General features: G+C 44.4%; 2 protein-coding genes across 3 annotated transcripts in view; one reads left to right on the top strand and one right to left on the bottom strand.

Moving 5' to 3' along the window:
- Positions 1-612: 612 nt before the first annotated feature.
- LOC129839334 (ATP-sensitive inward rectifier potassium channel 12-like) lies at positions 613-9,798 on the bottom strand. 2 transcript variants are annotated; one of them, XM_055906680.1, is made up of 4 exons: positions 9,474-9,798; positions 5,248-5,446; positions 4,346-4,547; positions 613-4,150 (listed from the first exon to the last, which is right to left on the bottom strand). In XM_055906680.1, the coding sequence occupies exons 3-4, from the start codon at positions 4,435-4,437 to the stop codon at positions 2,518-2,520; spliced, it is 1,725 nt and encodes a 574-aa protein (XP_055762655.1). In that variant the 5' UTR covers positions 4,438-4,547; positions 5,248-5,446; positions 9,474-9,798; the 3' UTR covers positions 613-2,517. The 2 variants fall into 2 exon arrangements, with proteins under 2 accessions (XP_055762655.1, XP_055762654.1); XM_055906679.1 differs by lacking the exon at positions 5,248-5,446.
- A 7,077-nt stretch (positions 9,799-16,875) lies between these two features.
- Positions 16,876-22,672, top strand: part of LOC129839266 (TRIO and F-actin-binding protein-like) — a 13,291-nt gene continuing 7,494 nt past the window's right edge. The window contains exons 1-6 of the mRNA XM_055906576.1: positions 16,876-16,992; positions 18,912-19,048; positions 19,272-19,450; positions 19,647-21,294; positions 21,798-21,963; positions 22,072-22,197. Of these exons, the coding sequence (XP_055762551.1) occupies positions 16,876-16,992; positions 18,912-19,048; positions 19,272-19,450; positions 19,647-21,294; positions 21,798-21,963; positions 22,072-22,197 (2,373 nt within the window). The remainder of the gene's footprint in view (positions 16,993-18,911; positions 19,049-19,271; positions 19,451-19,646; positions 21,295-21,797; positions 21,964-22,071; positions 22,198-22,672) is intronic.

The raw sequence follows: 22,672 nt of genomic DNA, 5'->3' as shown, positions 1-22,672 counted from the left end.
GACTGATAATTTACCACATGAGGGAGCTGGTATACCATACTCTCTCTTCCATTGGTCTGTTGTGGTGGAGCAGTCTTTACTGCCCCCTCGTGGTGAAGGTAGGTACAGTAAACGAGTGTGTTGTGTTTAGCAAGCTGTTCCTCCTCTCCTCTACTCTCCCTCTTTCTCTCTCCTCTCCTCTCCCCTCTCTCTACCCCTCTCTCTCTATCTCTCCCTCCCCACTGCCCCTCGGCCTAGTATGTCCTTCTCCAGTCTGTATCTATTTCTATTTCTATCTACCCCGCTCTCCCTCACTCTCTGGGATGTTTTAAAAGACAACCTGCCAAATAAAAACTCTCTGTACTGAGCTATTTGAGTACGACACAGATTTGGGGTAATACCCCAGTTTTGGTTTAGAAAGAGAGAATCGTGAGGAAGACAGGTGTGTGTATGGGATTACCTCTGAGTCACTGAGCTAGAGAACAACAACCCCCTGCCTTCACATCACACACACACTTCCCCAAACCAGGCCAACCAATGAGCAGTCAGAAACAGGTGGACATCAACATGGGGTCAGTTTGACCTTTGACCTTTGGGACTGATGGGAAAAAATCGTGTGAGAACAGAGCAGAGTGTGTCAACCAGAACAGCTACTGCTGCTTGTTTATTATTATTATTACTAGACATTTATTAATTCATACAAAACAGCAATTAAAATATTTCATTTTTTTTTTTTTAGATATTCCTTTTGATAAAATACAGAATAAAGTGCTCGTTATTCTTTATCTGGACAATACATGTTATTTCCAACTCAGTTTCTGTTCAGATTCATTGTTTTTCCATCATAAAATATTTTCTAATTTTGGAATACATAGCTCATGTATCAAACATTAACAGTAATATACCTTAAGCAGGAAGACAAAATTACCATGGTTTCTAATAGGTCTGTGATGTTACCAGTATCGCAATATTCATTGGAAACACAAAGCAGACCAAACTCTTTGGTTCTTAAAAAATGTATGTAAATTATTGGGGGCTATAGCTTGGAAAACAAATCAATGTGACTCTGAATGACAACATAATGATGTTTGTTTGCAACATTACGGATGTTTTCCTGAAGAACTTAAATCCGCTTCATGCTTCGTTTCATGCTTTGTTTCCAAGTATCGTGATATTGGTATCATCCCGGCCCTAGTTTCTAAGCATGAAAAATGATATATTTACAAACAGAAAATACTTTTTTAATACCACATCGACTTAATGTGTGGTTTTGAAAGCATTAATGACTCATGACAACTATCTGTAAATGAAAAAAACTGTACCAAGATTTAGTTGAATGGAACCAAAAGTTACTTCATAAAGAACATTATTCCAGAGAATATATACAACTGAATATTGAATAGAATAAGAATGCATTTAAGTCTTGCGTTATAAAATGCAACTTTAGACTCATGTACTGAACACAACTATGTTTAAAAACAAAAAGAAACTCAAGAGAATTATAAGGTCATTCAACCTTCCTTTGTCGTTGTGCTGCAGGATTCTTTCCTTCTCTCTCTGAGGACTTTGGTTGGATACACAAAGAGCAGAGGGACTGTACCAAGGACACATAGTTCATTCGGGACACTAGACATGAGAGTCTTCTATGACTGATCCACACTACAGGGCCGACCCAAACCACAATGTGCTGGCTTCAGGGCTGTAGCCAGGGTCTGACTGTTAGTGAGGACATTTTACTGTATTTCTATACAATTAAAAAACTCTAAAATGCTATTTGGAGAAGAGCAAAAAAACATGACCTAAGCCATTATCACTATGGTTTCTGAAGCTTCATTCACCTCAGTCGATCTACAAACGCATAGCCTAGCTACACAATTAGCCGCTACACATTAACTCAGCACCAGGATTAAAAACTATAATTTATTAGGTACTGAGGGATCTGTTAGCAGAAAGTATTTTATTAACAAATGGTAAAGCATTAAAACGTTCTGAAATGTTCCTGCAATTCTACACATTTTGACATGACTTATGGTTAATATGATATCTGAGTGAGAGCGACTAACTAAATCAATGGGGGCCCCCTGGAGATCAGGGCCCCTGGGCATGTGCCCTATGTGCCCAGTCAGTAATTTGGTCATGATTACTACAAGTTTAGTCTAGACTAACTAGACTAATTCACCTATTTTTTAATTATTTTTTAATGACATGGGCTATTTGAGTGACTGTCAGTGAGTGACAGAGGAAAACTGGGGCACCCAAGTTTCAAAATCGCACCTTGTGTATTCTACAATTCCAAATCTCAACAGTAAGTTGAGACCCCGAATGAATTCCCCAAAAATACATATTTTTTTATTTAAAAAAAATAATAACTAGGTCTGGACCTCAGTGTCCTCATGTGTAGCTATGGCCCTGGCTGGCTTGGACATTTCCCTCTCACAATATCCTTTCTAGCACAGTTCCAGCAACTATAGTGGATGCGTAACCAGACCAGCGCAGGATTGTCTTGTCTCAGTTTGACTTTAAAGTATGAATCCGTCACTACACTCCTGATTCCCTCCTGAAGCCCAGCGCATCAAGAGCTATAGCCGGCTGCAACCTGTCAATCTGATTGTCCATGTCCAGCACACACAGCATGTTCATGTCCACCGCTACCTGGTCCTGAAATCTCTCCTGGAAGATGTCTAGTTGTACGTCCCTCTCCTCCCCCTCCCCGTCGTCCCTCCCCCCCAGCATCACACCCATCTCCCCTACCTCCTCCCCCTCCTCTTCCCCGCAGCACAGGGCCACCTCGTTCTCGTAGCAGAAGGCGCTGGGGGAGTGTGGAGGCAAGAGGTGGAGGCCAGAGGACTTGGGACCAAGAGGGGACACTGACCGGGTAGAACTAGAGCCGGAGGCAGACGAGGGGGAGCGGGAGCGGCCCGTCATCTCCCGGAGCTCCCTGGCGCTGCAGTGCGGAGTAGCTGGCACCTCGTAGGTCTTGTGGAAGCGGGAGTAATCTACCTGGTAGCGGTGCTCCTTCTCGAAGACCACGGGCTCGAAGCGGTGGCCCCACAGGATCTCCCTGGCCAGGTATGAGGAGCGGGCCTGGGTGGTCATGGCCGTGGCCTCCACCATCCCCTCCAGTATCACCACGATCTCAAAGTCCTCCGTCGTCAGGTCGGCGCTGCTCATGCAGTACAGCGGGCTGTTCTCGTTGATCTCGTGGACCACGACCAGCGGAGACACCAGGAAGAGGCGGTCCAGGCCCTCATCGTAGCCCACGTCGATGTCCGTCTGCTCCATGGGGAGGTACTCGCCTTCGGCGGTGACGTGCGGCCGGATGAGCTGCGCCCGGACGTGAGCCTCCACGATGTGGCTTTTCCTCATGTTCCCCAGGCGAAACATCAGGCACAGCTTCCCGTCCCGCATGGAGATTACCGCGTGGTGCGAGAACAGCAAGGTCTGCGCCCGCTTCTTAGGTCGAACCATCTTGGCCATGATGGTTCCGATCATGAAGGAGTCGATGATACAGCCCACAATGGACTGGACCACCACCGTAGCCACCGCTGCCGGACATTCCTCGGTGACGCAGCGGAACCCATACCCAATGGTGGTCTGGGTCTCTATGGAGAAGAGAAACGCCCCTACGAAGCCTTGGACGTGTAGGATGCAGGGCTTCCACTCCACCCCTCCTCCCTCCAAGCTGGCCAGAGGCCCCTCTCCCAGGCCGGGTCGAAGGTCGAAGTCCCCATGGGCCAGGGCCACTCCCCAGAAGACCACCCCGAAGAGGAACCAGGAGAGCAGGAAGGTAGAGGTGAAGAGGAGCAGCATGTAACGCCAGCGGATGTCCACGCAGGTGGTAAATATGTCGGCCAGGTAGTGTTTCGTCTTGTCTTCCATGTTGTGGAAAACCACGTTGCACTGGCCGTTCTTCTTCACGAAGCGGCTCCGGACATGGTTGGGCCCCGTCGTGGAGATCTGGCGGCCGTTGTGGACAGGCTCTGTTGCTCGCAGGGCTAACGAGCTGCCGCCTCCTCCTCCTTCTGACCCTCCTCCTCCTCCACCACCACCACCTCCTCCGCCCCCCATACCCCTCCCAGTCATATTGTGGTGCATCAGGGGACCATGGCCATTGTGGAGGCCCAGGGTGGAGATCTTGAAGTGGTCTTCATCGGTGGCTACGATGCTGTATCTGATGTGAAACAAAAACCCAAACAAAATACGTGAGTTTAGAGAGGAGGGTGAAGGAGACATGATTAAAGGCCCAGTGCAGTCAAAAACGTGATTTTGCTGTGTTTTATAGTCCAAGAATAGACAACAAGGACATGCTTTTAGAGACAGGAAAAGGCTGAGAAAAGGAGCTGATTGTCCTATTCCCCAGTCCTACCTGTTGACTCGCACCGCTCCCATGGCACCAGTGATCATCAGGATGTGTCTGTGTGGGCAGTAATCAGGGCCGCGGTGGCCAGTGCCAACCATTAAAAGAGACCAGCTTGGTAGGAGGCTGTGGGCAGAGGGGCAGGAGGACAACAGCCTCAGGTCTAAGGACCCCTTGGAGATATCAGCGTTGCCTCCTTCTGATGCATTTCCTGGAATGACAGCAAATCAGAGAACAGTATGAATTTTTAAGGTCATTCAGAATCACAGCACCCAATGCACAGTATTCCTACATCTACACATGTCATGCAGGACGAGGGTGGGAGATAGTCAACTCTCTTCATGCGTGAAGAAAAACAGACAAATATTCATCATGATGGTTATAGATTGAGTCCCTCGTAGCCGGTCGCCCGAGGCCCCTTTATGTCAGCATGGGGTGGAACACACTAACAGACATAGGAGGGGCCAAAGGTCTGAAAGAGAGGGGAATCTGTGCTGAACTACTGTTAAGGGAACAATTGATCTGGTGTTTGGCTTGATGACAGGGTTAGAGGCCGTGTGACGTAGTGGGTTAGAGCTAGAACCCATTATGTGATCGCTAGACTATCAGGGCGACCAAGGGAAAACGTTGCATAACAGCCGTAACAGGTTTGTAGCTGCACGCTATAGAACAGCAGCACTGGATGGTTTGAAGTGAGGTGTGGAGTTAGCTATGTGTAGAAAAATACATGTCCAACTGCAGTAGCTCACTAAGGCGCTGTGACATCACTGTTGGGTCAACGAAACTGACACGTCGACACACGTCAGCACGGATTTATTAAAACACACAGACTTGAGCGTGAGTGCACACACATACACACGCGCACACACACTGTCCACAGACTGACAGGATTTAGCAGGATTGTTTTTTACCTTTGCGTGACAGTCTATGGACATTTTCTTCCCTCTCAAATACACACACAGCAGATGGACAGATGTTGCTCCTGCCGTGTGCTTATTGGCCGGATTGAGGATCCAGGATCCTTCCCAACTTAAATCCTCAGTAAGAGGCTGGGATAGATTACGTTAGCATTGTTACATACCAACCACTGTAGCAGCTGGACCAAAGGGGCTGAGAGAGAGAGAGACTGTGTCTTAAGGAGTGTTTAACCAGGGTCACACGTATCAGGTCTTTCCATACCACTTCCCGAGGATCCTGGGAGTTTGATTGGACAAGAATGTGTATCTGAGTTAGGTTGGAGGAGAAGAATAATGTATATGAATGGAACACTGTGACAGCTTGAGTTTCTCAGTTTGAGTCTATGGGATAATGCCAGATCATAATGAATCCATCGCCACAGACTGAGGAAACTGTTATTTTCCGGTCAACCTGATTCCCATTGAGACGTGAAACTCAGAATGTATCCATACTGTTAACCATATCAGCATCTTCAGCATCAGAGGCTTCCAAGACATTTAGATGTACTACAGATCTAGAACATTTTGTACAATATACAGTACCAGTCAAAGGTTTGGACACACCTACTCATTCAAGGGTTTTTCTTTATTTTTACTATTTTCTACATTGTAGAATAATAGTGAAGACATCAAAACTATGAAATAACACATATGGAATCATGTTGTGACCAAAAAAGTGTTTAACAAATCAAAATATATTTTATATATATTCTTCAAAGTAGACACCCTTTGCATTGATGACACCTTTGCACACTTGGCATTCTCTCAACCAGCTTCACCTGGAATGATTTTCCAACAGTCTTGAAGGAGTTCCCACATATGCTGAGCACTTGTTGGCTGCTTTTCCTTCACTCTGTGGTCCAACTCATCCCAAACCATCTCAATTGGGTTGAGGTCGGGTGATTGTGGAGGCCAGGTCATCTGATGCAGCACTCCATCACTCTCATTCTTAGTCAAATAGCCCTTACACAACCTGGATGTGTGTTGGGTCCTTGTCCTGTAAAAAAAAAAAGATTGTCCCGCTAAGCGCAAACCAGATGGGATGGCGTATCACTGCAGAATTCTGTGGTAGCCATGCTGGTTAAGTGTGTCTTGAATTCTAAATAAATCACTGACAGTGTCACCGGCAAAATACCCCCACACCATCACACCTACTCCTCCATGCTCCACGGTGGGAACCACACATGCGGAGATCATCCACTCACCTACTTACTATGTGTCTCACAAAGATACGGCGGTTGGAACCAAAAATCTCAAATTTGGACTCATCGGACTAAAGGACAGATTTCCACTGGTCTAATGTCCATTGCTCGTGTTTCTTGGTCCAAGCAAGTCTCTTTTTCTTATTGGTGTCCTTTAGTAGTGGTTTCTTTGCAGCAGTTCGACCATGAAGGCCTGATTCAAGCAGTCTCCTCTGAACAGTTGATGTTGAGATGTGTGTTACTTGAACTCTGTGAAGCATTAATTTGGGCTGCAATTTCTGAGGCTGGTAACTCTAATGAATTTATCCTCTGCAGCAGAGGTAACTCTGGGTCTTCCTTTCCTGTGGCGTTTCTCATGAGAGCCAGTTTCATCATAGCGCTTGATGGTTTTTGCGACTGCACTCGAAGAAACTTTAAAAGTTCTTGAAATTTTCCGGATTGACTGATCTTCATGTCTTAAACTAATCATGGATTTTCATATCTCTTTGCTTATTTGAGCCGTTCTTGCCATAATATGGACTTGGTATTTTACCAAATAGGGCAATCTTCTGTATACCACCCCTACCTTGTCACAACACAACTGATTGGCTCAAACACATTAAGAAAATTCCATAAATGAACTTTTAACCAGGCACACCTGTTAATGGAAACATATTCCAGGTGACTACCTCATGAAGCTGGTTGAGAGAATGCCAAGTGTGCAAAGCTGTCATCAAGGCAAAGGGTGGCTACTTTGAAGAATCTCAAATATAAAATATATTTTGATTTGTTTAACACTTTTTTTGGTTACTACATGATTCCATATGTGTCATTTCATAGTTTTGATGTCTTCACTATTATGCTACAATGTTGAAAATAGTTCAAAATAAAGAAACACCCTTGAATGAGAAGGTGTGTCCAAACTTTTGACTGGTACTGTATATAGAGAGTAGGAAGAAAATGGCACCCTATTCTCTACATAGTGCACTACTTTTGAACACATCTCATATGGCTCTGGTCAAAAGTAGTGCACTGTATAGGGAATAGGGTGTCACTTAGGACGCCGCCAGAGACAGTCAGGAACCACTAGTCCCTGAGGGAGAGCAGGAGTAATTAAATGTTGATGATAGTTATTAGCCGTTTCCATAGGAACCTCTTTCCCCTCCTCGACGCTCTGATTTTCCGTGTCGAGCGGGGATGATTTAGCACGAGGCACCGCCGCCGAGGTGAAGCGATAGGGTAGAGACACCAGAGGTGTAAGTGCTCTCCTGAGTGACTGAGTCACATACAGGACTGATCCACTTTAATGTGGGTAAAACTGAATCACACAGAACAGAGACAAACACCCAGATATTTCAGCACATTTACATTTTGGCAGACGCTCTCATCCAGAGTGATTTACACTAGTGAATACATACATTTTCATACTGGTCCACCGTGGGAATAGAATCCACAACCCTGGCGTTGCAAGTGCCATGCTCTACCAACTGAGCACCCCGACCATAACCTACTCCACACCATAACCTACTCCACAACAGAACTCTACACACACAATACATTTAGGGCCTGAAATTGTCAATATGTATATACAGCTCAGATATGCCTTGAATCCGGAAACACTTAATCCCAGGGGAAATTAATATGAATGGATGAAAGTTTGTGTGTGTGTCTCTGTGTCTCTGTGTGTGTGTGTGTGTGTGTGTGTGTGTGTGTGTGTGCGTGCGTGCGTGCGTGCGTGCGTGTGTGTGTGCACTCGTGTGTGTGTATGCATGTGCGTTGGCGTTGGCGTTTGTATGTGCGTGTGTGGTAATCTCCTAATCCAAACTGTGATATGAAAGGTGGATGCAGTCAAGCGACCTGGCTTAAATGTTCTTCTTTAATCTGAGGTTGACATTAAAAGGAGAGAAAGAAAGGAAAAAGAAAGTGAAGAGTTTAGGTGACAGCACAGGGCAGGGCATCCGCTTGTCAGGGATGGATGGATGAAGGGAAGAAAGAACATGGGGTTTAGAGATCATGACATCAGAGGATGGGGTGTTACTTTTGATCCGGTTTAGCGGTGATTGGTGGCGTTGTGGCGTCGTCATCACTGAATAAAGCATTGTTATACATGATTATGGCAGACGTTATTGTAGGCAAGTAATAGGAAGGGGGGAAAGTTATGTCCGTCTTTTTTGAATGGCTTTGATGGGAGCTCTATGAACACAGTATCTTGTTCAAATATGCACGATCTGCACGTCTATCATGAATGCACATTATTGTGTAAAAAAACATGCCCTTCCCATATCTATGAAAAAATATGGGATGACGAGATATCCCATTCTTTGAATAGCCAATGAAAAACTAAAATTATACTTGTGCAGGGTGCAGGGTAGGCCTACGCACTTGCTAAACTATATCAAAGTTGATGCTGACGTGTAGAGCTGTCCAGTGCTGAAATCAATACCCTCGCATATAGGAAATAAGAATGTGTGAATATTGGAATTATGTGTCCATATCTGATCTAATTTCGAGTCTTGCAAATCAAACCTCTCAGGATATCCAAACTGGCATACCACATCGCCTACGGCCTAGTCAATAAAATATGTCACACAATTAGGATTTGCCTGCGCGTCATTTACAGTTGATTGACATTATAGGCCAGAACAATGCGTTACGTTAGCGGATTCATTGATCCTTTTACAGTGTTTGTCTGAAGGACAGTGAACAGCAGAAAACAACAGGTTTCACTGAGCTCTACAAGGCGAGGAGTTCATGTCGTGACATAATACCGGTGAAAACAGACAAGATTACCCTGCAGTTTATTTCGGGGCCGTAACCAGTGTATGAAGTGAGCTTCGTCGAAACGCGGCATGTTAAAAACAACAAAGAATCTTCGACTAGCCAACCTAAAAACCAACCAATCTTAAAGACAAACAGGTCAAGTTCATGACAACTTGTCCTGTCAATGGAAAAGTGTTTTTGCCTATTAAAAAACTGTAAACGATTAGAATAAATACTCACCTTTTGAAGGGCAATGTTGTTAGCTACTTGAAAAACAACGTTGACATCCTCTCCAGAATAAAACACAAAACACATCCTTAATGTTCTGTCCTCTCTCTGCGAATTCCTTTTGTGCAGCCCGTTTCATTGTCTCATAACGTTCACTTTGAAACTTTTTTGTCTTTGAATCCTAATATTCTTCCAATGTTCTGTTGTGTTGCTTCATTGCATCCCACGCAACTGTTCGCATTCGCTCTCTCTGTTGGACTCGCACTTGACTCAATAAGCGCTCGAACCCTGTGTATGTGAGGTGCGCACGGCACATCTCTCTGTCCCTAGCTAGCTGTGGGTGGGAGAGAGAGGGCGGGCGGGAGGGATGGAGCGCTTGTCACTTTGATTATGTCCCCGTTTACGTGGAGTTGTGTTCCTGAGAGTGTAGGTGTGCGTCCCTATTATTTACCGCCCGCGCCACAGATTTTTATTAGACTGGCCTCCGGAGAAGAAAACAGGTTGCTATGCATTGCTCGGATTTTCAGTGAATTTAGATCACTGTTAGGCTGTACATGCGAGCTGTCTTTGTGCGAGTTTGAAGCTGTATTATTGAACTGTGAATAGATTTGTAGAAATAGGCCTAATAAAAAAAGTTAATGACAAGGAAGTGGTTGATTAAATATCGCTGTTGTCGACAAATACAGACATTATGTAATGCTAGAGTCGCATTTACAAATGCAGATTCTTAATTTGATCACTCTTTTGTGGCTGAGAATTTTCTTGCACCGCAGGAAATCCAGATGAGCTTCGTGATTTACATAAATCCACCGAACACCCACACTAACACACTGTTATATTAACAGTATTGCACTTTTCATGTAGCCTACTTTTAGCCAGCTAATGTCCTAACTACCGATCCAACAACATTATGGACTAAACGTTCAAATCCCGTTGCTGCACGATTATTTTGTTGCGACATAATTGGTCAAATTATGATTCTACATATATACGTAACAAACCAACTGAAGAGGTGGTGTGGGGTAAGAAACCAAGTCTCCCTAGTAACCTAGTGTGAACAGGCAATTGAAATTGGATCCCAGTGTTGCATTGTGGAGCTGTCCAGAGCAGAGGTGCTGAAAACTACTAAAACGGAAAACGGATACTCCTCGAACTACCACCACCCTACCGTGGCCTGGCTGGCTGTCACATACATTTAGCCTCCAGACCAGTCTCAGCACCCTGATAACAATCACCACCTCGTTTGCTTTGTCATTGATTAGAGCAATATTTTACCACAGGGAGACTACTGAACTAGCAATGGAGACCTGCAGAACTTTCTCCTAGCTGCAATAAGTTCATCCAACTTCCTAATTTCCATCAAAGACACTACTGTTCATAGTTTAATGTATAATTCATATTTGTATTGGCATCAGCAATGTCTCTTTTTTGCAGGGAAATATAGTTAGTTATAGTATTTCAGACAGAACACAATTATATGCAACTCGATAGTTTCTATGGATACCTTTCTTATTTCCTCTCTCTCTCTCTCTCTCTCTCTCTCTTACTTGTCTCAAGCAAACATTTATCTGAAACTATACAGTTGAGTCCATTCATATACATTATTCTTCTCCTCCAACCTAACTCAGATACACATTCTTGTCCAATCAAACTCCCAGGATCCTCGGGAAGTGGTATGGAAAGACCTGATACGTGTGACCCTGGTTAAACACTCCTTAAGACACAGAGTCTCTCTCTCTCTCTCTCTCTCTCTTACTTGTCTCAAGCAAACATTTATCTGAAACTATACAGTTGAACCAAGTTATTTTTAAAACCCAAGTTCTCTTCAGCCAGACGTGGTGGGTGTTCAATGTACCGAGAGAGAGGGATAAAGAAAAACAGACAGACAGACAGATAGATAGATAGATAGATAGATAGATAGATAGGGAGAGAAAGGTGGGAGACAGAGAGAGGAAGAGAACGAGAGAGAGATGGAGAGCGAGACGGAAAAACAAGGTGAATCAGCAGTGTAGGTCAAGGCCAAGAGGGATTAGGGGCTCTATTCAATCTGTATTGCTGAACCATTACAGATTGTGTGATAGAAATGTAAAGGCAATTTCCTATTGAGTTGACATATTCAGCTTTTACTGTGAATGCAGGCTCAGCTAATGCGAGACAATTATGCTGCGAGTCAATGCGAATCAACCAAGCTGCGAGTCAACCCCACTTTAACACTGAACTTCTGCGATACGGATTGAATAGAGCCCTAAATGGTTTGGGAGTGGGGAAGAAATGTGTGGGTGGGTTTAGATTCTAGAAGATAGAGGAACAAGGATGCTGCAACTAATGACAAGAGGGGACTTATCTTGCTGTTTGTTTACTGTTATTTTGAGTGGTAGTAGTTAGGCCTAGAAAAATGTGGAAAGACACAAGGAAATGTTACAGTAGGGATACAGTAGGTGTATTTTGATTTGTTGATCGAATCCAGGTATTTCTACTCTACTCTATTCTACCATACCCTACCCAACTCTGTATTCTGCACTACTCTATTCTACTCTACTCTATGATATTCTGACTGAAACAAAGAGAAGGGAAGATTGGAGACGGCTTCCATTCCACCTGCCCCACTGACAGAAATGAAATGACCATCTTTGTGTCTGTGTATTAATGACCATAATCTGTCTGAATGAGGCTGGCTGGAGTAAGATATCACATAAGTTATTAACTCTTTTTCATAAGCACACCTTGCTCAAGGCATCAAACCACTGCTCCTGCATACCTCTCTCTCTCTCTCTCTCTCTCTCTCTCTCTCTCTCTCTCTCTCTCTCTCTCTCTCTCTCTCTCACGCTCTCTCTCTCTCTCTCTCTCTCTCTCTCTCTCTCGCTCTCTCTCTCTCTCGCTCTCTCTCTCGCTCTCTCTCCCCATCTACATCCACCTTTCTCTCCTTCACCTCCATCTATTTCTCTGTTTTCACCTGGACCTGCTTTGGGGAGATGTTTAGGTCAGCAGCATGAATAAAAATTGGACCTGTGGCCAAAATAATAAACACTATCCTTAAAAAACGGTATTAGTTTCATTATTAGATGTAAATGTAGTGTTTGAACTGACACAAGCTATTCTGTGTTTTCCTTCGACTCTGCTCCAGTCCTGATGACTCCCTCCCAGACGCGGTGAGAGCCAATTTACTTAGAAACAGGAGGCCGCCTCATTCCTCACAGCCAGCAGATCCAGGTCAATATGTTTTTAAGAAATGAGGCTGAAGAAAAGAGAGGGACAGAATGGCCAGTATTACTCCACAAGGGTGAATACATTACAGGCAAATAGTTGTGTAATAATTACATAACTAAGTCTATATTGATTTCAAATTAGGAAGAAAGACAGACTAGGAATTGAAGGCAAGTGATGCTGGATGCATATGAAGATCAGGCATGCTAACTGAACTTCCATTGAATTTAGAACAAACTGCAAAATGGGTACAGATCTCTGTGTGAAAATGAGGGGGAATGAGGCACTTGGGTGGTGGATAGCAGTTTTATATATATATATAGTTCAAACACTGGGCACAGCGGGGACTCATGATGTAACCTCAGCGGGGATGTTAGTCCAAATCTATCTCACTAAGTTCAGAGCAATGCGAAGGGACATTTGGTGACCTGCAAAAGAGCTGTCTCTCAGATTTCTCCGGTACTTCAAGAAACCAAGGCATTGAGGCGTGTGGGTTCCACTTGAGTTTAATAAAGGCAAAACACTGGTCCTCTGTGATTGGTCAGCTAGTCTAGGCCATTAGATGGGCAATGCAGTGCCATAAAAGATAAGTATGTTTCAAATGCTCTCAGTTCACTCAGTAGCCAATAAGAAGTTTGTATTACACTGAATTGGTACTGGTCCATCCCTTTAAAGCTAGACTCAATATCAGCGCCCCACGGAAATATAATTAACATAATAATACAAATCTCCATCAAAATCTGTCTGTTTAAGATAGAGATATCTGTTTGTTTTTTTGCTTGGGCTGCGTCTCAATCCACAGCAACCACCAATGGCGGTTTTCAGCGTCTGCGGTGGAAGGTGACCGAGCTACAGCGGTGTTTGTCAGACCATGAGACATCCTGAAGATCTGTCTACTCGTGAAAACTTCTGTAATGTCTGAACTAATACGACCATTCTATGGAAAGAGGAGACTCTTACGAACAGGATGGTGTTCTTCGTTTTACACTATGACCGCATCACGGGACTCGTCTGACGTTGGTACCGTTAATCTGCCAACCTCTGTCTGTAGCGTCCGAACAGTTTGGGCAACACACTAAGATGGAAAGGTAAGACAAACACAAACACTACCGTTCAAAAGTTTGGGGACACTTAGAAGTGAAATTCTTGCAATTACGCCTATGTAGATAATCCATTCAAAATCTGCCGTTTCCAGCTACAATAGTCATTTACAACATTAACAATAACTACACTGTATTTCTGATCAATTTGATGTTATTTTCATGGACAAAAAATTAGCTTTTCTTTCAAAAACAAGGACATTTCTAAGTGACCCCAAACTGTTGAACGGTAGTGTACATGTCGGTTGTTAAGCTCTAGGACATCCAAAAGTTTCACAAGACTCTGAAGGTAGCCCATACCAGTTGAAGGTAGCCCATACCAGTTGAAGGTAGCCCATACCAGTTGAAGGTAGCCCATACCAGTTGAAGGTAGCCCATACCAGTTGAAGGTAGCCCATACCAGTTGAAGGTAGCCCATACCAGTTGAATACATAAATGGAAGTGTATATGGAAGTAGTTCAGTGCCAAAAGCATTTGTTAAGTATGGGTAACAAACTAAGAATAACTTCCTGATCATTCTTATATTTCTCAGATATAGGACATACACTTTTAAACAAACTTCTTTTAGATTTGTTTCCATGTATTAATCTGTTATTCAATGTATTTCTATTGGCTGATAGCAGTAAGGCCAAATAGCTTAGTAGAACCCCCCCCCCCCCCCCCCCCTTAGACTCTTAAGGAAGTTGATGCTTGAAATGTCATTTCGGAGAATTACATTTTCTCTGAATGGTTTTACTTACAATATTGTCCTTTGATGATCTGGTTCTATTTCACTCTTGCTTGTGACCTGTATGAGTCATTCTACTACCAAAGATATGCATATTTAAGAACGTTTAATCACTCTTAGATACATTCAAGAAAATACAGTCTATTTACATTTATAGAAGTCAGTCATGCCAACTTCAAGTTGGTGGGATGCTGAACTTTACTTTGGCGATCATATTTCCATGGTTACTAAATCTCCTCTCACCATGGCAACTGTCGCCTGAGCAACAGAGTGTATCTATGCAACTAGGACGCTCAGCGGAAAAAGGATTTGGGCAGAAATAACTCCCTGCAACATTTTCTTGCCAAACATGCTGTTATTAATATCCTGAGGGTAACATTTCGTTTGAAAGATTTTTGGGGGTTAATATTCTCTGAGAATAGTATTACATGTAAACTTTTCAAAACTACAATTTCTGAGAGTGCAATTACTCATACGCAACTTTTGGTACAGCTAATTTGAGCTTGAATTGAGACTATTCCACACAGTGATAAATTGGCCCTGTTACAGGATCCAGAGCAGTCAGTGTTTACTTCACCTATTTAAACATACAGTACATCTATAAATACACAGCCTTTATAGTCTACAGTCTACGCTGAGCACGCAGCGTGAATGACAAGGGAGAGTATATGATCCACTAAGAGACTGTGGGAATAGTCTGTCTTTGTCAATGTGTGTGTGTATGTGTTCCCCTGTATGCGTATGTGTGCCTGTGTGTGCTACCTGGCCTTCCAGTAAGATCCCTATGACACTGCTGGCCCCCTCTGCTGGCTTCTCTGGACACTGCTGTCCCCCAGTGGACGAGAGATATAATTGACTGTATATCTATGGAAACAGCTCTGTTTTCAGCATAGCACAGCTGATATTATATTCTATACACACACAAAGGGCCCCTAGACAGGTTACGTATGTGAGGCTAGATGCTGTAAATACTCATTTTCATTTCCTCAGGTAGGTAGTGACATAGATACTCTACTAGCTGACCTGCCCTGCAACATTAAGGACCCACCTGGCATCTAAAAAAAGATACGTCCGATGGTTTCAACTTATTTCGTACCCTGTTTATTTTTTCAATATACAATTTAAACTGGTTTGTTTTTCATCGGTTAACCTTGTATTTGAACACAGTTTAATGTCAACTCAAGATTCAACATGTATTTCTTGTTCCCCAGAAGATGGCCACTCTATGGTCCAGTCTGTGTCTGTCCAACCATGCGGTGCCTGTTCTAGTAAACAGTGTTTTACAGGTGACCGCTCGCGCTTGTCTGTAACCCTCAGAGCAGCCATCTGTAAAACAGGCCCACCACATGACATCTGTCCAGTGGAGCCAGTTGCACATTTCACTCTCTAAAGCTGATGACATCTGATACACACCTTTGGGGCCAGTGGGCCATGTTGGCTCTATTGAGAGTCAATTGATGTTTAACATGACAAAAGACAGAGCCACAATGGCAGTTATACCCATGCCAGTTTCCCCTAGACTTGGATGAGTTCTGAGAGTATGAAGTGTATGACCTGTGCTGGTTACTTTGCAGATAAAAATGAACTTGGAGTTAACAGTCATAAGGTATTTAAACATTCTAGAAATACCTTTGAAGTGTTTTTAATATCATAATACCAGTATGGCAAAGACAGATTATGCTTTTAAGTCTTTGTGTTTCTTTCATTAACAAAATGGCTGTGAGTTACTGTGTTGTGGTTATAGTATTGTGTGCCAAACAATTTTTGTACAGAGCTGTAAAGGTATCGCCTTTAGGTTTTTGTTTCACTCAGTCGCTGTCTTAAGTAATTGTTGCTTCACCTCAAGGAACCCAGAGGATGTTGTTTGGCCACAGCCAAGAGATGAAGTTACCTACTACCTGAAGCATTTCATTGAATTACATTACAGTGTAAAGACCGCTACAGGTCAATGCATGCAAATTACTAATATGGTCCATATTCTACTTCAGAATGCAATTCTAAAGATGTAAAATCTTAACTTGATCAGTTAGTAATATCCACTTTGAAATTTCAGACTAGATTTGATCCTAAGGAAAAATGTATCAACCACTACAAAACTGTCCATTAATTATAATCCACATTATAATTCACATTTCCTGTTGCTGCAGGATTACTTTCCTGCTGTAGTAAACTGACTCAAATTAAGTTCCTACGTCTTTATAGTGTTGCTCTTGACATACTGCATTACTATGTGCTGTCTATACAGTATATGGTTTGATTGGTTATCCCACCTCTAATCAGGATGTGCCACCTTTGTGTAGGTGGATTTTGTAATAGTGCATCATTGCACTGGGCCGTATCATCAGAGTAAAATAGGGGTGTTCACCTGATCTGAGGATCCATCATGCCGCTCTGTGCTGACGACTTTTACTGCCACCAGTTCCAACCCAACACCTTTGACCCCTCCCGCTGTGGTTTGTGCTTGCGCCCGGGACACATGCACCTGAACAGTACCTCACAGGTAAGCCAGGCAGGAGGGGCTAGTGCTGAGGGAAATGGACGATGGATGGCTAATGACTGTTAAGGGTTATTGGGTTTGGACGAGGTCTGGATTATTACCTTTGATGTACAGTAAATTGTGGTATACGTTTGAAACACTTCCAAAATTGTTCATTTTATCTTCCCAAGTGGCAGTATGAGGAGTAACCATTTCTGAATGAAACCAAGGCGCATATTAAACAACATAATGATGCAATGAACACAAATAAAGCCACCAAGCGGGGTAATTATAATATAAGCTATACTGTAGGTGTGATGAGGACCGACGAACACACAGGTTGGCGCTTGATTATATTATTATTCTATCATTAATTAATGAAAAGCTCATTTGCATCCCTTGGGGGAAAGATAGTAATCTAATCCGCTCACATAACACATTGCACACAAGCAAGCACACAAGCACACACACAACACATACACAAGCAACCACACACAAGCAGGCACACGCACGCACGCACGCACACACACACACACACACACACACACACACACACACACACACACACACACACACACACACACACACACACACACACACACACACACACACACACACACACACACACACACACAGACATACATACATACATACATACACACACACACACACACACACACACACACACACACACACACACGCACGCACACGCGCACACATACACAACACATACACAAGCACACACAAGCAAGCACACACAAGCAGGCACACGCACGCACACACACACACACACACACACACACACACACACACACACACACACACACACACACACACACACACACACACACACACACACACACACACACACACACACACACACACACACACACACACACACACACACACACAACACCAGCCCACACAACTGAACTCTAAGGATGGACCTGTACCAGAAATACACTTCTACTAATCTTCACTGTCATTGGAGTAATCTAATATGCTCAAACAACACATGCACACAAGCACACACATTCACAACACCAGCTCTATGGATGAACCTGGACCAGAAATACACTTCTACCAATCTTTATTTTCATTTGAATAATCCTTCCATTTCAAAATAACAGAATAACAGAATATTCTAGATAGAAATCCACGCTTTTGTGTGTTGTAGGGAGGGCAAGAAATGAAAGAGGGATCAAGAAAAGGTTGAGAGGAGGATGGGAGGATTCTGGTTGTGGAAGAGCAGCAGACCAATGAAATAATGATGAGCAAGGCCAGGGAGAGGTTGTGTTACCGTCGTCCTTGCCGGCCCAATGCATTAGCTCAGGTAGATAAGGTGAAGAGAGGAGAGGTAGACAGGGAGGAGGGGGGGGGGGGGAGAGGGGGAGGAGAGAAGTTGTTGTTGCCACTTGCAGCCTGTCTTAACAGCAGATTTGTAAAGGGACGTCCAAGGAAGCTCTGCAAGCAGGTGTAGTAAGAAGTTAGCATTTTGTTTTAGCTGTGATGAGTTATATGGAAAGTTAGCTTCTTTTCATTTATTCCACAGGCAGCCATTTTGTCTGAAATGTGTTTACTTTACTTGTTGGTGCTTTCACACATGCTTGTTGAATTGACCTTCAGAATGGTTTCAACTCATTCATTTAATTAATCTTTAAGCATTGTAATGTCATTGGTCACACTAGGTAATGACTGTCTTGCCATAGAGATACCTGTACACTGCAGCATGTTTGAATTTGTTTGATTTGTCTCCAACTGTACTTTCACGTTACTATGCAACTTTCTGAAAACACAACAGAATTACATACTTTGTGTACCAAGCCTTAAAAGTGACTTTTACACATCTCAGATGGTTTGCTGAATTGACAAAGCCATTGACCAGTTTGACATTCTCTGAATTATTAACGATTGGACGAAATGTGTCCCGTTCCACGAATCAGGACAACCATGACTTCCTGTCGGAGGTGACCAGATACAGTGATGTCACAAGGAGCGTCTGGACCTATCAGGAGAGCCTAACTCACACTCCGAGCCCTGACTGGGAACTCAATATCTGTGACTCTGACACGGTACATAGGTGAGTGTGAGTGTCATTGTCAGTTGACTTTAGTAACATTACATTAATAAGGTATCCTTAAAGTGATTTATAAAACTTTAATAAACAGTTAGAAAACATTATATTTGAATGAAATTCTACAATCAGGTTGTGACTTCTCTTAAACGTGGTACATTGTGGCAAACTCATAGAGTGTGTACCCCTACCAATGTCCCTCATGCCCTCCCTCTATATCTCCACCCAGCAGTCAGGAGGACCAGTGGGACTTCCTGCCAGACCCAGGGAGGAGTGGCTCTAGCAGCCCAGCAGGGTGCTGTCTGACGGGGCCAGAGATGACTCGGGTGGACCCCTCTCCCCACAGATCACCACACAGCTCACTGATGGAGGAGAAGAGAGGCCGGGAGAGGTTCAGGCGACCCTCAGGTCAGACCAGCTCACAGTATTACAGACAGACATTTTGTCTGGGACAGCTGCTACAATTTTCATTCAATTCAATTTGAATTCAAAATGTTATTGTCATTTTTCAGTTAAACATTTAAATGTGTCTTGGCTTTCCATTTGAGTGGGGCTCAATCAAATGGATGATCTACCAGGCCATGTTCCTACTCCTCACTTACAGGATCAAGAGGAGAAAGTGGCTACTTCTCTCCGGACAGGAAAGCCTTATTTGATGGTGGTCCCCAGGCTCAGGTGGAGGGTGTATCCAAACGGCCTTACCGGCACTATGAGAGGGGCCATCCGCTCCCCAACAACCACAGCCCAGAACCCAAAGCCTCCATCCCCTACCGGAACGTGAATCTTGGAATTCCCTCCCAGAGGAGAAGCGATGAAACGTTCCAGCAGGAGACCTGGAGGAGCGAGTCTCCGCAGAGATACACCTATCATTCCAACTTCAGACGTGGTGGCACCGATTCTCAAGATCAGTCTCCCAGCCCTCGTTCCCCATGCCCAAACCGGTATAAACTTGCTGAATCTCGATCTGCCTCCTCCCAACGTAGAAGCTCCCACTCCAAAAGTCACGCTCCTTCTCACGCTCCGTCTCACTCATCTCCCTCCTCGTCTCGCCATCCGTCAGGACGGTCCAGTCCCTCTCACAGACGAGGGTCTGTCGTGTGTCACCACCCCTCCCCGTCTCGAAACACGGCCTCCTACAAACATACTGACTCCTCCCATGTAAGAAATGTTAAAACAGAGCATTACACCAATGGGCGTGATCAAGATTCAAGGGATTCAAGAGAGTCAAGAGATTCAAGAGATTCAAGAGAGCCAAGAGAGTCAAGAGGGTCAAGAGAGCCAGGAGGATCAAGAGAGTCAAGGGAGCCAAGGGAGCCAAGAGAGTCAAGAGAGTCAAGAGAGTCACGAGAGTCACGAGAGTCAAGAGGATCAAGAGAGCCAAGAGAGTCACGAGAGTCACGAGAGTCAAGAGGATCAAGAGAGCCAAGAGAGTCAAGAGAGTCAAGAGATTCAAGAGAGTCAAGAGAGCCAAGAGGATCAAGAGAGCCAAGAGAGTCAAGAGAGTCAAGACGTCCCTCCCACAACTCAAACAGTCACAGTTTGGACTCTGAAAAACTGTACAAAAATCTTGACTCCATCTCTCGACGTGACCCTCCAGCCTTGCAGCCAAACTCCCACGAAGGATCTCGAAGCCCCCGGCTCAGAACAGATAAAAACCCTTCCCCAACCACTCGCAGTCGTGATAGTCGTGAATGCTCTCCCCCTATAAGTGGCTATGGTACACACAGCCATTCACCCCAAAGAGAAACCAAGCATAGCGACACCAGACCTGACACAGCACAGAGCTACTCAAGGAGACCAGAGAGGGTAGCTAGAGAGGAACGGACAGAGATGCACCCCCCTAAAACCAACCCCAGCCTCCCTCCAGGCTCCTGGCGTGGCTCCTCCCACTCCCTTCTAAGCCCTGCCCTCTCTTGTAGCTCCTCCCCACCACGACTAGGCATCGACTCCCAGCTGCTTGCCAATTCGTTGAAACCCTACGCTGCGACCATGGAAATGAATGACAGGCCAATCAGTGACAGGAGCAAGAGTAATATAAGGCGGGGCCTGGAGTACCTGTTGACCCGAGAGGAGCCCAAGAGAACCGCCTCAGTGGACTCCCAGGGGATGACCATAGATGACTACGTCATTCTGGCCGACATCCCCAGACTGGACCTGGGGTCAGAGGGAGAGGGGGCAGAGGTGCTACTGGGCCCGAGGAGGAGGACCCAGAGCCCCAGCCCACGTAGAGACCAGAGGCACAGGACACCCAGGTGAGGAGACTGGAGAGGCTACAGGAAGGACATTATAGAGAGAAGGGGGGGCCTACTGGATGTACAGAATATTGTAAGGGCCTACTGGATGTACAGAATATTGTAAGGGCCTACTGGATGTACAGTATATTATAAGGGCCTACTACATATACAGCATATTTTAAGGGCCTACTGCATGTACAGCATATTGTAAGGGCCTACTGCATGTAGAGTATATTGTAAGGGCCTACTGGATGTACAGCGTATTGTAAGGGCCTACTGCATGTACAGCATATTGTAAGGGCCTACTGGATGTACAGCATATTGTAAGGGCCTACTGGATGTACAGTATATTGTAAGGGCCTACTGCATGTACAGCATATTGTAAGGGCCTACTGGATGTACAGCATGTTGTAAGGGCCTACTGGATGTACAGCATGTTGTAAGGGCCTACTGAATGTACAGTATATTGGGTCAGGATTTTCTCTCTGGTCTCTATTTCTCCAACTTTTCTTCTATTGTAGGTATGTAGAGGAATCTGATAGCTGCAGTACGAGGGTTGAGTCTGATGAGAGAGGGAGAGGCAGAGAGAGGGGGAGAGACAGGAGGGAGAAAGAGAAGGAGAAATATTGCGACTCAGAGGACGGACGACTGTCCCAAACCCAGTCCACAACTGATCTTCAGCCACAGGTGATACGCTTGATACCTTCGAGTACTTTAAAAACAGGTCTGCCATCAAGTCACTCATACTGTAAGTACCATCCTATAACTATTATTCATATCATCCATTTGTTACAGAGGTCAGACAATCAAACTAGAAAGGGCCTCAGATCTTCTAAACCACGGCAGAAAGTTCTACCTGAAAATACTCAAACACAGTCTGACCAAAAGGGCTGGATGTCAAAACTGGATGAATATGGGGAGGTAACACTGCAAATGACACACGTGACCATGTGTTAGAACAAACTGGCACAAATAGAGGAAAGCATCATTCAAAACAATAGCAGTGTTTGGAATATTTTGAAGTGTCACTGGTTTGACTGAGTCTGTTTGGCTTGCGTTTCTAACAGCGGAGGAAACACTGGTTTGAGGGAGTCTGTTTGGCTTGTGTTTCTAACAGTGGAGGAAACACTGGTTTGACTGAGTCTGTTTGGCTTGTGTTTCTAACAGCGGAGGAAACACTGGTTTGACTGAGTCTGTTTGGCTTGTGTTTCTAACAGCGGAGGAAACACTGGTTTGACTGAGTCTGTTTGGCTTGTGTTTCTAACAGCGGAGGAAACACTGGTTTGACTGAGTCTGTTTGGCTTGTGTTTCTAACAGTGGAGGAAACACTGGTTTGACTGAGTCTGTTTGGCTTGTGTTTCTAACAGCGGAGGAAACACTGGTTTGACTGAGTCTG

The sequence above is a fragment of the Salvelinus fontinalis genome, chromosome 40, assembly GCF_029448725.1.
Source record: "Salvelinus fontinalis isolate EN_2023a chromosome 40, ASM2944872v1, whole genome shotgun sequence".
NCBI classification, from domain to species: domain Eukaryota; kingdom Metazoa; phylum Chordata; class Actinopteri; order Salmoniformes; family Salmonidae; genus Salvelinus; species Salvelinus fontinalis.
Note: the sequence above shows the minus strand (reverse complement) of the source record. Positions and strands in the feature narration are given on the sequence as shown.

Excerpts from the sequence above, each read along its gene's own strand:
- LOC129839334 (XM_055906680.1), bottom strand. The coding sequence starts at position 4,437 with ATGGTTGGCACTGGCCACCGCGGCCCTGATTACTGCCCACACAGACAC. Across the intron at positions 4,151-4,345 it reads GGAGCGGTGCGAGTCAACAG|ATACAGCATCGTAGCCACCG; the intron begins GTAGGACTGGGG and ends GTTTCACATCAG.